At 36.8% G+C, this 16,910-nt stretch overlaps 1 protein-coding gene across 1 annotated transcript in view; it reads right to left on the minus strand.

The window, feature by feature from the left end:
* The window catches only part of dnah7 (dynein, axonemal, heavy chain 7), an 81,359-nt gene that overhangs the window by 40,466 nt on the left and 23,983 nt on the right, over window positions 1-16,910 (minus strand). The window contains exons 24-38 of the mRNA XM_088930760.1: window positions 15,350-15,518; window positions 15,167-15,269; window positions 14,643-14,770; window positions 13,814-14,026; window positions 13,431-13,529; window positions 13,101-13,349; window positions 11,170-11,319; window positions 10,605-10,787; window positions 8,059-8,235; window positions 7,153-7,284; window positions 6,192-6,413; window positions 3,731-3,928; window positions 1,797-1,952; window positions 1,150-1,318; window positions 685-811 (exon numbers count right to left, since the gene is read on the minus strand). Coding sequence (XP_088786886.1) covers window positions 685-811; window positions 1,150-1,318; window positions 1,797-1,952; window positions 3,731-3,928; window positions 6,192-6,413; window positions 7,153-7,284; window positions 8,059-8,235; window positions 10,605-10,787; window positions 11,170-11,319; window positions 13,101-13,349; window positions 13,431-13,529; window positions 13,814-14,026; window positions 14,643-14,770; window positions 15,167-15,269; window positions 15,350-15,518 — 2,475 coding nt within the window. The remainder of the gene's footprint in view (window positions 1-684; window positions 812-1,149; window positions 1,319-1,796; window positions 1,953-3,730; window positions 3,929-6,191; window positions 6,414-7,152; window positions 7,285-8,058; window positions 8,236-10,604; window positions 10,788-11,169; window positions 11,320-13,100; window positions 13,350-13,430; window positions 13,530-13,813; window positions 14,027-14,642; window positions 14,771-15,166; window positions 15,270-15,349; window positions 15,519-16,910) is intronic.

Raw genomic sequence — 16,910 nt, forward strand, 5'->3', positions numbered from 1 at the left:
TTAAAATGGAGGGTTTTCTATTCCCCTCCATTTTAAAACTGAAAAGCCTTCAGTTTGGTAATGAGTAAGCCTTTATATTATGCAGGGCCTAACTCTGCTTGAAACTAGGAAGACTCTTTTCTGTACATTTATTTTACGGGCATAGAGCAACACAATGTTTTTTTTTCTTTTATAAAAATGGTTTTAAAGCTTGTCCACCTTGCCTGGTATAACTTTCTCTAGAACACGTTCAGAATGCAGCTAAACTAAACTGCTGGTAGATAATCACAGTTTTATGTAACTATTTCATCTGCTGTTTGCTAAAATATTTGCCTGCTCCGCACTTCCATTGATGCTGTGAGGTAATATATCAGAATAAGGAAAATTATTTTGACAAGAGTGGAAAAGATAGTGGAAAATAGATATGTGCAAACTTTCCTTTTCTTCTGTTTCCTTTATTCTAGTGTAATTCAAATACATACAGCAGTTACCAGGTTTGATTGTTCCAACATATACTGGAGGTTTGAGTTACAAAATATATATTGGAGGTTAGAATGGGGAGCTGCTCAGTGAGTTACGGCTGCAAAAGAACTGGTAAAGGTTAATTACACTGTTTTCACAACCGAAGAAGACTCAACACGAAGAAAGTTTCTTCTTTCTACTTTCTTAAGGTAAGGTATTTCCTCAAAATAAACATTTCCATACCGTATGGTGAGATGCCAGTCTAGAATCCTGGAGAAGATGGTATACATGGATTTTTCATCAAATTCATTGATAGTAACAGTGTTGAAATGGCGCAAGAAACGTGGTGTGACTGGATTTCTTCCACCCCCTAAGAAGAAACAGATGTACAGTATAAATGAATATTGTATTGAATATATTTTACTTTGCAGAAAAATATAGTTTAAAAATAATATCAGAAGCAAGAAGTAAAATATTAAGAATAACAAAAATAAGCAAGTTTTCATTTCAGGTGGCTGATGAATAACCTTCACAGGAGAGGGAAATACATACTTAGAAATACAAATACTCAGTTCAAGACTTGAGACAGACAGTTATTGCTACTAATTTTACCACCTCTTTAAAGTATAGTATGTACAGTAAACTTTAAGTATTAGAACTGAGAACATTAGTAGGAGAGCACAGAACATGTCATAATGCATCACTCACCAGGGGGTCCCATTGCACACATGATCTGGATGTCTACCAGCTTGAGCATAGAGCAGTCTTTCATATCATACCAGTTCCAGTGGTCCAACCATTGTCGCAGTAACTCTACTGGTGGCTGGGCACCATACACCTCACGTGCTGGCATGTTTACATCATCCACAAACACCACCTGCAACATACAGATACAGTATAAGCACAATTAGACTAAAGAAACTCGTTACATTGCTTCAATGGGATATTTCACAAAAGGAGAGTCTTATACTACTACAGTACACTGAGCCCTTGAAATCCACTAAGAAAAAAGTAAAAAACATTGCACTAAATGCTACAGAGATAACAAACTACTTTTTTAAAGGGTTGAGTTATTTGTTTTCATTCACAACAATGAAAATATACACATTGTATTAAGCTATTAATTACTGCTACATTTTATCTTAAGAATATTATTACTGTATTTCTTTGTAGTGGACTCAGCATTGTACATACAGTATTACCATACATCTAAAGACTATGTGTTCACTAGGATATGTGGATAATGAAGCTTTAAGAGGTGCTCTGAATTTTATCTTACATTTTTTTATATTTACTTAATGTCTTGCTCCTGTTGTTCGGTGCATGATGAGGTGATGAAGCATGCAGAGCCTTACCATTTTCTTCCCCAAGGGTGGCCCAAAGACACCCTTCCTTCGTTTATCTAGTTTGGACATGATAATGTTCTGGGTTTGTGCAGCTGTGGTCTGGGCTGAGAAGTTAATGAGCAATGGGATGTAGATGTCCTTGTTAAGGCGGTTTAACAAGAAATCCTGCAGAGAAGAATTCAGTTTTAGAATATGCGCTCAGCAGGCACCCCATACATTTCAACAGCTGACTTTTGATTTCACATGTAGTCATGCAACTAAAAAAGTGAAAAGAAGTTGAAAAGGAAAGGTGTTAAGATGAATTGATGCATTGATACAAGCAGACATTTCATCCTAGAAAAGCAAATAAAGAAATCTTTGTTGTAGTGCTTTATTTTCAAATACCACCTAAGGTTTATTCAGATACGCTACATTTCCTCAATTCCCCATGAGGTATGAACACAGTTATATATTCTTAACATCTATGTATTATCAATAAGCTTGTATCCTGGTGAATTTTGAGGTGCTCAGGAGCACAAGGTGTATAGTGGGACTAAGAGTGCATGACTGCTCTTCCCCTAGTTGAGATGTGGAGATGCCAGTGCATTACAGAACCATAGAGGAGGGGAAAAATTAGATGAGCAACTCATCTAATTGTTACCAACATGTCTTAAAGCAAAGAAATCAAAGCATTTGATAAAATCCCATTTCCGAAATGAAGGCTTATGATTAAGGCACATTTTAAAAAATAATACATCTCTTAAGAGTTGTGCGATTTGTAAAAATATTTGCAACAACTCTTGTAATTTCCCTTTGTTACAAATGTTATTCATTAATAACACTCTGCTTCTCTTCTGTTATCATATATAATATTCTTTTCATAGGTTACAGAAATAATTGTGCTAAAGTATGAATTTCAATATGCTGATTTACTAAAACATGTATTATAAAGCAATGGAAAACTGCCCAATAATAAGAAAGGAGTGTATTTACAAAAAAAAACACTTGATGTTTAATCAATAAAGCTAAATTTGATAGATTTCAACAAGCTTTTTTGCTCAGAATTTTAAAATGTTTCCTTGCAGTCTCCCCATTGAGCTGAAAATAGACGCACAATACATGCAATCCCCAGCTTGCATTTAATTCACCCATCAATTTCATTAGTGCCAAAGGCAAGTTACTAGTGTACACTGTCATCAGTTTTAAGTTGTGAGCTCATTTATCACTAAGAGTCCCTCCTGCTATGAAAGAGACATCATAAATTACCCGAAGAGGTATCAGAAAAATGGGACGATCCAGGCAAAACCTCTAGTCCTCATTTCCTTAACTGTTAACAATACCAGCAGCTGCAGGGTTCGGCTTTATCATGAATTTAGATTAGTACTGCAGGACTAAGGTAAATACCTCACAGATTCTACCTAGCGGCCACTAATTCTGGTGTGCCACCTACCAAGAGAACTATTGTTGTGTGAAAAAACTAAAATATGTCTTTCTGATTGATAGAAGGATATAATGTAATCAGCAGAATTTACTTCCATGCATAGATTTACACAAGAAACACTAATAAACTATTATCATTTCAAAGAAAGTTAGGCGCTGGATCAGAAAAGACCAGCGTCTCAGTGTTAACCTAATATTTTGTAGCACTTGCATAAAACAAAATGGAATTAAAAACTATCTGGGAAATATAAACCCAAACTCAGGACTCTTAAAACAGTGCCACATTATGTTCAGTACAATGTTCTCTGCCAACACTACCAACCTTTCATATGCAGACATTTAGAAATTCACTGCATACAAACTAATTCTGTGCCCTTTGAAAGCAAAGACTCTGGAGGTACATTACTGAAAGATCATGAAAAATAAAATGAAGCTAAGGAAAGAGGTAAAAATGGTTTAAGCAGCCAAACCCACAAGCTCATTAACAGGCAAAGGTGACCTTTGAAGGGTCCATTGACACTTACAATGATGTAAACGCTCTTCCCTGTGCCCGTAGGCCCAATGAATACCGTAGGTTTCTGGTGAGTAATCAGGAGCTCCATCAGAGCAGTGTAGCGGACTGTGTCTAGGGTTGGCACGATGATTTCATTAAATTGCACATCCCGTGGGATAGATGGTGCAGATTTCAGCTCTTCAGTCCAGAGCTCCCATCTCCCAACACCCTGCCAAAAGAAGTAAATTATACATTCTTTGTCCCAGGGAGGAATAAAACTGTTTAACTCTAGGGCTAATGGTAGAATTTGAATTTTTAAATTTGATTAATATTGTTCAACTCATAAAAATAGTACTTTTCCTAACTTACAGCTTTGAAGATTGGTTGCAAAAATGATTATTCATAACTAGGAAAAGGATTATGTTGGTAGATTACCCCTGCAACTTGTTTACTAAATCTAATAGGATCCTTAAATGGCACTAAGTAGCACCCTTGGATAATTTTGTTTAACTAAGTGGAGCTAGTTAAGTCATAGGCGAGTATATATATGTGTATATCCTCATTTAAACAATTACAGAAGGCTGAGTACAATATTTATTAAACATGGAGAAAATGACCTGAAAGATCAGAGGAAGCTGTCTCTCTAAGGCTCAGTCTCCTGTAGATATTCTACTAAGTTTCTGGCATATCTCTGCTGGTCCTCCCCAAGGTGGAAACTTGAGTTAAACCCAGAAATATCCTCCTTTCTTTTAACTCTTCTCATTTAAGCTTCTTATCACAGCTGGTAGCCCAGTACAAATAATCCTGATGTTCCTAAACTACCGCTTCCATCTATTATAACCAGCTTCAGTCACCTAATGCACTAGCTTATTTACACACTACAGGAACATAGCGTAATTTTCCACAGTTTTAATGTTGGCTTTAACATTTGGGAAAACACACTGATGGGTGCAGGTCTTCAAGTCCTTTACAGTTCAGTGGAGTTATATTCCAGTCCTGAAATTGATCTGCAGCTGTCTGACTTTGATTGCAAAGCTCTTATTTTCCATCAGCATTTTAAAATTGTTGTATGATTTTAGAAATAGAAATGAAATTGCATTCACATACTATAAGTCATTTTTGAATGATATATCAACTAGAAAATGCCAAAACGCCAGTTTGAAGTCAAGCTAAGCGTCTCAAATTTACATTGGTCAATAACAAATTTTCCACTTTTGCTAGGCAAATTCCTTCAAGAACACTATTTCCTACTGAACCCCCACAGCAAAATAGTACGTCACCATTAACAAGTTTTTATTTTTTAAAGTTAGATCAAAGCTGTCTAGTTTTAAGGAAATTTAAGGATAGCTGACCAAATTCAATAATTACTGGAGTATACTGAGGCCATCTACATGAAGGGCCAGAGCCAACTTTACTTCTTGAGGAGGTGTGTGTAGTAAGATGCTTCATACTGTACGTTCTATCAGTCGGTTGTAGCGAGTGCCATTTTCTACGCTGTGGTGTGCTGGGGCTCAGGGATAAGAGCAGAAGATGCTAACTGGTTGAACAAGCTCATCAAAAGAGCAAGTTCTGTCATTGGGTCTGATCTGGACCCCTTGGAGGTAATGGCTGAGAGGAGAATGGTGTCCAAATTAACGGCCATCATGGACAATGTCTCCTATCCCCTCTATGACATGCTTGTGAGAATAAAGAGCACGTTCAGCAATAGGCTGATCCAACCACGGTGTGATAGGGAGTGCTACAGAAGGTCATTCTTGCCTTCTGCCATAACATTTTACAACTCATCCACTGTGTGTGTGGGCAGGGACAACACTGATGTGTTTTTGGAGTAAACACTAATTCTCTGTTTAAAGCTGGTGTTTCTGTTTACACCTGCTGTGCTATGTATGCTGGGCATCTACTGTTGCACTGTAATGTCCCTCACACAATTAATAAAGTGTCTGTCTGTCTTCCTTAACACCAGTTTTCTTACACAGTAAAGATATTAAGATAATACAAATTGAAAACTGAAACAACAATATACAGAAAAGCATTGTCACACCCAGTACACCTAGAGGGCGCTCTACTTCTGTCCTATTCCTAGTTCCCTGTGATTATTCATGTATTTCTGGTGTGTCTTGTTGTGTAGCCTATTTACTTCCTGTTTCTGTTCTGCTCCTCGCTCAACATTGAGGTTCGGATGTCCTGAGACCCACCTAGCAGGTCGCTTCTGTCCATGGCCTGAGGGCATAAGTTTCTATATGGCATTTCCTGAACAGCTGAGCCCGGGCTAACCCCCGTCTCGCCGCTACGCAGAGGGTCTTTTTTGCTCTCCTGCCATTCCACGGTTCGTCCCTTCCGACATCCGTGACAAGCATGACCCACCATTATAATTTTTATAGGACAATCAAATGCACATCAGTTAATAAAACATTAAAATAACTGTAACAAAATTAGGGGATTCCAGCAAAAATTCAAGGCAAGGTGTGTAAATGAGTGGCAGTGGCTCTGACCTGTTTAATGAATCTATATTCATACAGTGTGCCTTCTGTGGGCAGTGACACAGTGAGCGGCTTGGCTGGAGGTTCCACATGTTCCAAGATGCCAAAGCGAGTCCTGGTTTCCTCACTCAATGGTCCCTCTAGAACTTCTCTGACCAGTTTGTCAAACTTCTGTCGCCCTTCCTCAACACAGCTGGCTCCCACAGACCATACCAGGGAAAATACAAAGATCCCCTGAACAGAAACATGGATGAATTAAGAACTGATGCAAAAAATGGGCTCCTCCAGGTAACAAAAGATACTGTAGGACATATGGTCAACCTTTCTTTGCACAGAAGTCTCAATTGACATTCTTTCTACTTTCCAGTGTGGAATTCACCTCTACTTGTTCCTTATAGCCTGTATGCTGTGGAGGTTCCACACTGAAATTTTTCTATTTATTATACCTGCATTAAGAAAAAATGCATAGGAAAAACTATACAGCTCCAAATCTCTGTTAGAAGATTAGTAAAATAGTGAATCTAAAGCTTAATCCAGCATTTTTGTTTTAAAGAAACCCCAAGTTTGTGCCTCAACAAGCTGATTGGGAAACCAGTAGACACCCAAGCATATTGGAGAACTGCTGACATTAATCAAACTTTTTTAAAATAGGTAAATCAATTAAAAACAAATTGAATAAACATGATCAGTACTTTCTAATGTTAAAAATGTCTTACATGTCTTACATTTTTTTAAAGACACAGAATACCTTTGAATAAAATGAAAACAAACATCAAGAGTTGAAGTACTCAGTCAAGGATTTAGAAAGGCATGATAAAACAAATAAAAAGAAGATCCCCTTCAGCTCTAGATAATTGTGTACACTTTTGAGCCATTAACATCTGGCTTAGTTTTTCAAGCAAAATAAAAGTCACACGGAGACAATGCCCTTGAAACAAGAAAAGATGTAAAGAGTCTATTTTAACCAACCTACCTCCAGCCATGAGCAGATGTCCCTTTCATTCATACTTTTTATCTGGGATTCATCTTTGAACTCATCCATCATACAGTCAATGAGATTCATCAGAGACTGAACAAGGTTGGTGTCTGAAGTCGGGGACAGTTCCTAAAGTAACAAGTTAAGAAAATGACATATTAATCACAGTAACCAGTACATATACTGTACACTTTGCTCACGCTAAAACTAACCATATATTTTAAGTTATACTGAAGAAGCTAAACCACTGAGCTAAAGTTTCTTCTAATATAAGTCAGTTTAATCAAAGTATAAAGTACTTTCATAAGGTTTACCAACAGAAATTAGATAATATTTATTTAGAACTTTATCATTATTACTGTCATTGTTTATATTTACACATATAGTCATAAAAATGTTTATCTGGATTACACCAAAAAAAAATAATATTCAATGAAAGTGCCTATTTTCCAGTTCTCTGCCCTCAGTTATCCTTTGTTGTGTACCCTTTCTTTTTCAGCCATGTACTGTACCTGTTCTCTCTGTTCCTCACACCTAAAGAAGGGTCAACAGCTGAAACATTGTATTCTTTCTTTCTACTTTCCAGTGTGGAATTCACCTCTACTTGTTCCTTATAGCCTGTATGCTGTGGGGGTTCCATACTGAAATTATTCTATTTATTTATTTTCCATGTAGCAAGGTTTCATCAGCCAGTTAAGCTCAAAATCAAAATAAGTTTAGAAAATAAATATGTTTTCTTAGCCAGCAGAAAATAATCTTCTCAGTTAAATGCCTCATCAAAAGAAAAAAATAATTCCTGCTGATAGATGAGTGGTATTTAGGAGGAAAGAGAAGCAGTCTGCCTGAAGGTATTGCATAGGTGAGAATGAAACAATTAAAGAGTATACTCTTCATCTGAAGTACCTTGGTAGCTTTATGTATAAACTGCAGACAGGCTGGGACAATCCTATCAAAGAGTCCTGTGATGATGTCCTTGTGCATGGAGCTGACGGAAGGGGGCATGGTGTTTATCCAGGAGAGCATGAGGGGCCTCCAGCCCAATATATGGGGCTCCATGTAGATCATACCACATCGGGACACCTGTAGGTCACACAAATCAAGGAAATTGCTGGTGAGACAGCTAAGAGATGAGCAATCTAATATTTAGCAACAGCTAAGAAGATGAACATGGGACCACTTTGCACAACATTTTTAATACCTACCTGCCTCAGTACAAAAGAACTAAAGGACTAAACATTTACCCACAGAATTTTATTTTGGTTTTCAATAAATCATATTTGATAGATGGGTATTTAAAGCTACATTTAACATTATAAGCCTAAAATGTTGGAAATTCTCAATCAAATTGATAATAACTTTTTCCTAATTGTGTATCTGCCTAATTTGATACATCTTCTCAACTCTACAGACACTGACGACCAAGTATAGACACAGATCCTTAACAGATGTGTGGTCTGTGGAAGCTTCATCATTCAATATTTATTTTAACATCTACTTTATACAAGGAATAGGATAAGCACATAAAAGTCTTTCTGAAATTTCTGTAATACATCCTAAAAAACCATGCGTGTTAATGTCATTGTTATTACAGTACTGAACTTAAACTAAGATATGAATTAGAATAACAATTGAATCATTAATTCAATTAATTAATTGAATTAATTGTTAATCCAATAATTTTACATGGCAGACAAATAATTATCATCAAATGAATGTAAGTATAACTCAAAGCATATGTGCTTTCAGAAAAAATAAAGTATACAGATTTAGGATATTGATTAAATGTTTTGGCTGTATTTTGATCATTCTTGACGGAGAATGATACACTTGAATGAGTTAGTCTTTTGCATGAACACTAAATCACCTCATTAGTGAGAGAGTTGATTGGGCACATGTTAAAGGCGATTTAACTGTTGAATATCAAGTCTGGTAAATAATGAAAAAACACACACAATGGAACCAATATCCCCTGCTTATCAAGAGAACAACATCTTCATGGCATGAGAACATTGGGCTAAGCACGTGGTTGCATGCTGTGGAGCCAAGTCTTTTTTCAGAGATGAATCAAGGTTTTGTGTAGACTGCTACCGTATAAGTCTGAATGTATAGCATTAACATGCAAAATTATACTGTATGTGGATTGGTGAGGAGGAGACTTGGAGCCTCCTTTAAATCTGAGGTTCCACAACTGTAACTTTTTGTTTTGTACTTTTGCTTTTCAGTGTGGAATTAACCTCCATTTGTTCCTTGTAGCCTTGTAGCAGAATTGCTGATGCAGCCTCAGAGATTAAAATGCTTTTATTTTTATTGTTAGCTGGTGTACAGTACTTCTCTATTAAAACCTCTATTTATACACATTTTTAGTGGTTTTCAGTAACTTTAATCCCTCAATTTTAAAGCAAAAACACAATGAATAAAAATAAATTATAGAGTGAAGAACACCAAGTGATGGGATTCAGATGTGATCTTTTTTTTCTACAAATCTTTGGAGAGTTTGTGAAAAGGTTTAGATAGTCTTAATGAACCTCCCACACGAGACAGTCCTGCTTCTGAGAAGGGCTGATGTGCTCATGAGAAAAGCCTTCCTTGTCATCCATTAAAGCAGAGAATGCTCAGGGATTGGACAGAAATAGAATATATCAGATGTATGAACAAGGCTTTTTGTGAGACTATGAATGTTGTAATTACATTGCTTTCTTTGTAACATGTGACTACAGTGATCAGAAAAAGCTAATCTCCTTTAAATTCAGGCTTTAGAAATACATAAAAAGAAAATTCTGTCCATTATCAACCTTTATTGTGTTTTAACCTAGTTCAATAGTAGTGCATTAAGCTTGTTTAATAAGACCATCTCTGCTAGGGGATGGAAATCCTTAACAATGAAAATATAATGACTTTTTTGTAAAGGCTATAAGTTATCATTTCTGAAAAAAAATCTCTAGTCATAATGATCATGTGTCAAAAAATATGATTACCAAGCAGTGTGTAACAAAAATTATGAAGTAGGTCATAGTACTCTTGCTATTGTAATATATAATAAGACATTAAGGCATTTTATAGTGTTACTGTATAATGTATTTTGATGGGTTTATTTTTTAAGGACTAAATTAACTGTGTGATGTATTAATCTTTCTCAGTGATGATACTAATGAAGTTTAATGCTTACCTTTAAGTACAGAATAAATCTGAGCTATTGTTCATGGCAATCTTACTAAATAATTTAAACCTTTCTGTTATCCGCTTGAGACTACAGAACAAATCTCTGCACTTTCTAAACCAGCCCAGCTGCTTCATTATTTATACATAAAAATGGTACTCCCGTGTACAAAATAAAAATGCTACAAAGGCAATGTTCTGAATATCACAAGCCATTTGGATGGAGATCGTAACGTACTGTATATGAAGACATCATTCAACTGAATGTAACAATTCCTCAATGATTAACTTACTGTTGCAGGGGAAGCCACCTCTAGATCCATGGGCTCAAAGATAAGGCTCATCTGGGGAGACATCTGGATAATCTCTCCACTCATCAGGCATAGCTTCTTATTATCATCCAGCACTGTATTCATGTTCTCAATCCAAACTGCATCCACTGGCCCATCAAAGATCAGCCACTTTCTGTCTGGGGTCTGCAGCAAGAAGCAACAATATCCATCGTGGATTCATTGTGAAATTATGGTTTTCCCAATATCATATGAGGTAATATGAGGTGACAGTAGATGTGAAAGAGCATACACACATGAAGAGGCACAAAACATATACATCTTATAAAATAATTTAAATTATCAAAAAGAAAATAATCTTAAAAGATTTTTAACTTTGCATTACATTGAGACTGTCCAACATTAGAGCTTTTATTCAGTCTTATTTGAATTTTCATAGAATCCATTTTATTTTGACTCCCCTTTAGGACCATTTTAGCCTTATTCAGTTGCTACATTTATCGGTAGAAGCACACTGTGAATTAAATATGTAGTTTGAAGCCTGCATTTATTGTATATTACTGCTTACCTGGGAAGTAGCAAATGCTCTGTAGCTAACTGCTAGAATACCATCTGACCATTCATGTGAGACTGGGTCAAACTGGCCATAAAGCTGACCCATGGTGATGGACTTCGGATTGATCACTGTGATCTGAACCTTATTCTCGTCCATCAGGCCCTGTGTGAACAACACAAAAATATCTGTGTAGCTTTTCTATTTTTGATTATATTATACATGACGGTGGCTAAGGATCTGCACTTGTGGCTGGAAGGTTGCCAGTTCAAGTCCCGTGGCCGGCAGAGGAATCCTGCTCCGTTGGGCCCCTGAGCAAGGCCCTTAACCCCACCTGCTCCAGTGGTGCTGTACAATGGCTGACCCTGCGCTCTGACCCCAAGCTTCTCTCCCTGTCTGAGTGTCTGTGTCTCATGGAAAGCAAGCTGGGGTTTGCGAAAAGACGAATTCCTAATGCAAGAAATTGTATATGGCTAATAAAGTGATCTTATCTTATCAGGTTTTGAAGACAATAAATAAAAAAGAAAGGAAAAAAAATATTTTGAAAACTTTAAACAAACTTTTATAAATGTCAGTGTATCATTGAAAATCGTTTCTTCTTTTATAAGCTTTATAAATGCTTCAGTCATTTTTTTCTTTTCCCTTATCACTACGTGTTCTGTGCAAAAGAACAGAAGAGGAAAAAAACAACAAAAGCAATTTAATAAAGATCTCTGGAGGCCAGTATGTTTCTTTATACAGTATGTGAAAAAGTTGTCTCAGAGACGAGTGCCAAAAAATACACAAAAACACACTGCCTGATGTTTACATTATGTAAACCATAATAAATACTATTCATTTACTCTAACAATCAGATTGTAAAACAATCTGATTTCTCACTAGTTCTTTGAAATGTCTGGCACTCTAAATCTTTGCCCACCTAAATATTTAAATGTTCATGTATTCTAACCCATTTATCCTTGACATCAGAAGATAATTAGTCAGTCATAACTATAGTAAATTGCAAACAGCACACTTTTTGTCACGTAACAGTTCTTTCCGGACCCTATGCGGATGACACAATCCGAAGTAGTGAGTTAACATTGGAGAAAAAGTCATGCAGGAGATGGGAATGAAGACAGGGGGCATGTCCTTGGTGCGCTGGTGTACGGGGAAGGTGTGGCCGAGGCAAACAGTCCAAAGAATAAATCCATAGGCGAATCCAAAATACGGGCAAAAGTCCATGGCCAGGTGATCCATCCAAGACAAAGGATTAAAAACAGGAACCGGGTCGGAACCGGCAAGGGGAACAGGAACAGGCATAGAAACTTAAAAACATAACGGAGCCAGGCGCAACCAGGTCCCAGGCTCGTACGATATGGAAACCAATGCAGAGCCCCGATTGAAGTGAGCGCCTGGCTTATAAAGGAGGAACTGAAAAGTGGCTGGAATAAGGAACACGTGAGGGGAATGAGGCAGAACGAGAAAGGGCTGGAGCGCCCTTAAGAGGAGGGGTTTGCGATCGTGACAATTTTAGTTCACTTTTTCCTTTAGAGTAGTTATTTACAACATTTTTTGTTTAAACATTCAAATGATAATACATATGAAAGTATTGTTCAATCCTTTTTGGTCTATAAACCTGCCTGAGTTAAGGTGCTTTAAAATGCAAATATAAACACTATAACAATATGGCTGAAATTATTTTTTTTTATATGCTATATACTAGCTTTCCCCTCACCTCTTGAGGATGGTGATGGTTGAGAGACACAAAAATATTAACAATAATAAGATCTGTTCATTGAAAAACAAAGCCAAGGTTTTCTGCAGGACGATCATGAGGCAATGTGCTTTAAATGTCCTAGAGATCCTTTCCTTTTTTATTCATTTTTGGAGTTCCAAAGATTTAAAGCTACTTTCACATTACAAAATTGACCAACAGGAAAGTCGATAACTTTTAAAAACAATACCTGTTCACAGATGTCATTGAGTGCAGCAGCCAGGACACGGTAAGCAGAAGTTTTGCCACCAAAGGGCTCTCCAACAATCATAAAACCATGGCGCACAATCATCATTTCAAAGATCTGAAGGATCTTTTCTGCAAAGAAGTCTGTCACTTGTAGATTCATCTTTTTGCTGTTCTCCGTGATGGCTTCCATCAGCAGTCGGTAATCTGGTTTAGGCAACTTCACCCCTGGAAAAAGGTCTGATGTGATCCCCTTCATGACAGAAACAAAAAAAGTAAATACTATACATCAGCTTTTTTGGAACAAATGCACTGTAACGCTAAACATGCTTACCTCAAAGAGTGGCAAATCATGGGCCAAGAACTTAGGAAGATTAACATCTATAATAGACCGTAGTAACAAAATGTCTTCATTTTCTTCAGGATACTTTAACTACAGAAGAAAAAGAAAAATGACATAATGAATACTTTTTGAAATACTAAAGGGATCTTTTCATATTCTACCACCTTAAAAGAGAGTTTTCCAAGATGTGAAAGGTTATTAATATACTTTTAGGATACAAATCACATGGAATGACAATCAATTAATAATTGTATTCATACATACTGTATAACAGATATACAGTAGATTTGGATAATTAACCTAACATTTATTCTGAATTAGAGAAAAAGTGAAACAAACTGAATGAATGAAGACAGAGCAATGCATCTCTTTACCTTAAGGTTCCCTGCTGCAGTAAGGACTGACTTGACAGCCCTCATGCCATAGTCATAATGGTGCTGGGAGGAGAGCTGCTCAGAGCACAGCCGGTAAGTGGCCACGATCTTCACAGACAAGGGCCGAGCAGTGACAAAACCACAGGAGTACAGCACAATTTCTGCAATCATGGCGTAATCTGGCACCATCATAGCAACTGTCCGGAAGAGAGCCTAGAGGATTGTGAACACACATCTGTGAAGTCTTTATAATGTGACAATTTGTTCATGTATTAAGCATATTTGTGGGGGGAAAAGGGTTACATAGGGAGAAAACTAAGCGACCATGTTGCAAGTGATCAGTACTGTAAATAATATCTTTTGTCAAAATAATAGAATCTGAAAAAACTGATTTGTATATTTTGATGTTACAATTAGAAGTGCTAGTAATAAACAGTATAACATTTTGCCATTTTGAGTGATAAAATAATTTGGGAGTGATAAAAAGGCACAAAAAACTCTCAAACTGAACTTGATTTATATCGTCAGAAAATCGCATTTTGATGATATTAGTTGTGGCAACCTCACCTTTCAAAAGCACAGAGCACAAGATAATTAGAGATTCCTATTAACCTAAACAGCATGTCCTTGAAAGGTGGGAATCACCAGAGAAAATCCAAGTGAAAACAGTAGATCATGCAAATTCCACATGTTGTAGAAGGTGTCCCATGGTGGAATAGAAAAGTCAGAACCCACGTGCTATGAGGCACCAGTGCTAAACACTATTCCACTGTAATGCAGATTGGCCTTAGCCTTAGGAATAAAATAAACTGTTATGTCAGATCTTTACCTTCAAATTATCTGGAAGCTCAGAGCGGCCAGCATAGCCCGGGTTCATAGTGATGAACACAGCACAAGTGGGGTCTAGTTTCAACTCTGTACCCTCAAACATCAGCATTTCTGAGCCTGCAGAAATACCTAGTGGAGAACAAAAAGAACATATATTCTGTCGTATTTTTAGATCATATGAAAGTGAAAATGAATGGTGTCTATGTGATATGTAACTTATCTGTATCATGTAGGGTGACCATTAAGTAACTAAAAAAAATCTAATTTCTTCAATACTTCAAGTCTAGAAATCTGAATACTTTGTCCATGCCCAGTGTATTTTTTTTTACAACAATGTACATAAAAATACTGTTTTTAACAGTCAGGCTTTGTAAGAATGTCAATTTAAAAGACTGTAGTTTTGTGTGCCATTATCTGGTAAGTTAGTAGGAAAAGCATAAAGGAAACGGATCATTTTATGATGACTAACATTCTAAATGGTTTCGTTACAAAAAATATTTGTGAAACAGTAAATATGATCAATACCTCTTTGTATGGTTAGAATCTGCTGTGCCACAACAGAAAGAACTTCCAAATCAATTCTGTTGAACTCATCAAAGCAAGCCCATGCTCCACATGACAGCAGGCCCTAGCAAATACAAGATTAAGCCTTATATCCAGTTTTTGGGTGGTGGAAGGGGGAGAAGTAAGACATGAGTCAGTGTCTACCTTAAAAAATTTTCCCAGTGCAATATAGTCAAGCCCATCGGAGCAGTTGAAGACAACACATTGTTTAGCGACTGCCTTGGCCAGGTCCTTCGTTGTTTCAGTTTTCCCAGTGCCAGCAGGCCCTTCAGGAGCCCCTCCCAGATGTAGATGCAGGGCCCCAAACAGAGTCCTAAGAAGACAAAAACAGCATGACGTTTTACATGATCATGACAGCTTCTGAATTTGGTCATGGCTGTAAGTCACCATCACATTGCTTGATGCTTTCTGGCTATCTGAAGGATATCCATCCTCTTGCATTTCTTGATGACAGGCAGCAGCATGGAGAAATGGTTTGGGCTCTGGGCTCTTAACTAGAAACTATTGGGCTTACAAGAGGAAGGTTGTGGGTTCAATTTCTGAGTATTTGTAGTATCTCTGAGCAAGATACTACACTAAAATTTGCTTAAGTAAAATGCCCAATTGTATAAACAAAAAAATGCAAGTTGCTTTGGATGAAAAGCATCAATCAAAAAAATTAGTCAAGGCAAAACTTGATGTTTTTCTGAGTGGCACAGACAGCTTTAACATCAGCAAAGATATCAGAGTTTAGTGTGTCCTTGAGGCACACCAGTAAAGCCAGAGAGCTATGGTAGTTCCAATGGTGAGACCTTCTAGGAAACAGAGGTGTTTGTATTTGTGTTTGTGAGGATGTAAATCCTGAATTTCATACCCTTGGCTTTAGAAGACAGGGGAGCCCAACATCACATCCTCCCAAGGACTTACACATCAGGTATTAGACATGAAAACTGCTGTAAATTAATTCTTACTTAATTTTAAATTCATGACAAAGGTGTATATTTTGAATATAATTCAAAAGGAAATGATCAAGTCCAACATTCTCAAAGGTAGGTTGACTGAGAGCTTCCCATATTTGGGAGAAAATGAGAAAAAAATAAAATTACAGTATTTCTTGTATTATGTTTCTCATTACTTAAACTGATTAGTGATGACTATGCCTATTTTCCATAATCTTATCACCCTTTGCATGCTCAGATAAATGCGGTGCTGGAGGGTAGAGTTGTGCTGCTAACACCAGCTGTTTAGCTGTTGTCTGTTTCCATTAGTATACCTGAAAAAAGTCTTGTTTTTTCTGGAGTATGGATAGCAAGGGGAGAGCCCACGGATATCTCCTTAATTAAAACCTGTTCTATGCAACTAGGAGCCAAAAAAGAGAAACTCTCTTCTATTAATTATGTCCAGAGGAAAGAAAATTTGTGTTAGAGATAGTACTCTTAGGATCAAATGTCTTATTTCTGGTCAAATTTATATAGAGTTTAGATTTAGATTCATATGCAGATTCATAATTCATCTGTTTTTTATTCTCCTCTGGTCAAATACTCCAGATACTGTAATACAATACAAAAACATACATGACAGGTGAAAGAGGTCTTTAGTCAGAAAAAAGCATGTAAAAATGCAAAACAAAGCAACTATATCAGCCAAACCTATACAATCATTGAGATTCCTGCAGCTATTGTTCATAGCTAAATTCTACTTATTGGTAATACTGTACTTTATTTTG

Source organism: Atractosteus spatula, chromosome 13 (genome assembly GCF_055471065.1).
Source record: "Atractosteus spatula isolate fAtrSpa1 chromosome 13, fAtrSpa1.hap1, whole genome shotgun sequence".
Taxonomy (NCBI): domain Eukaryota; kingdom Metazoa; phylum Chordata; class Actinopteri; order Semionotiformes; family Lepisosteidae; genus Atractosteus; species Atractosteus spatula.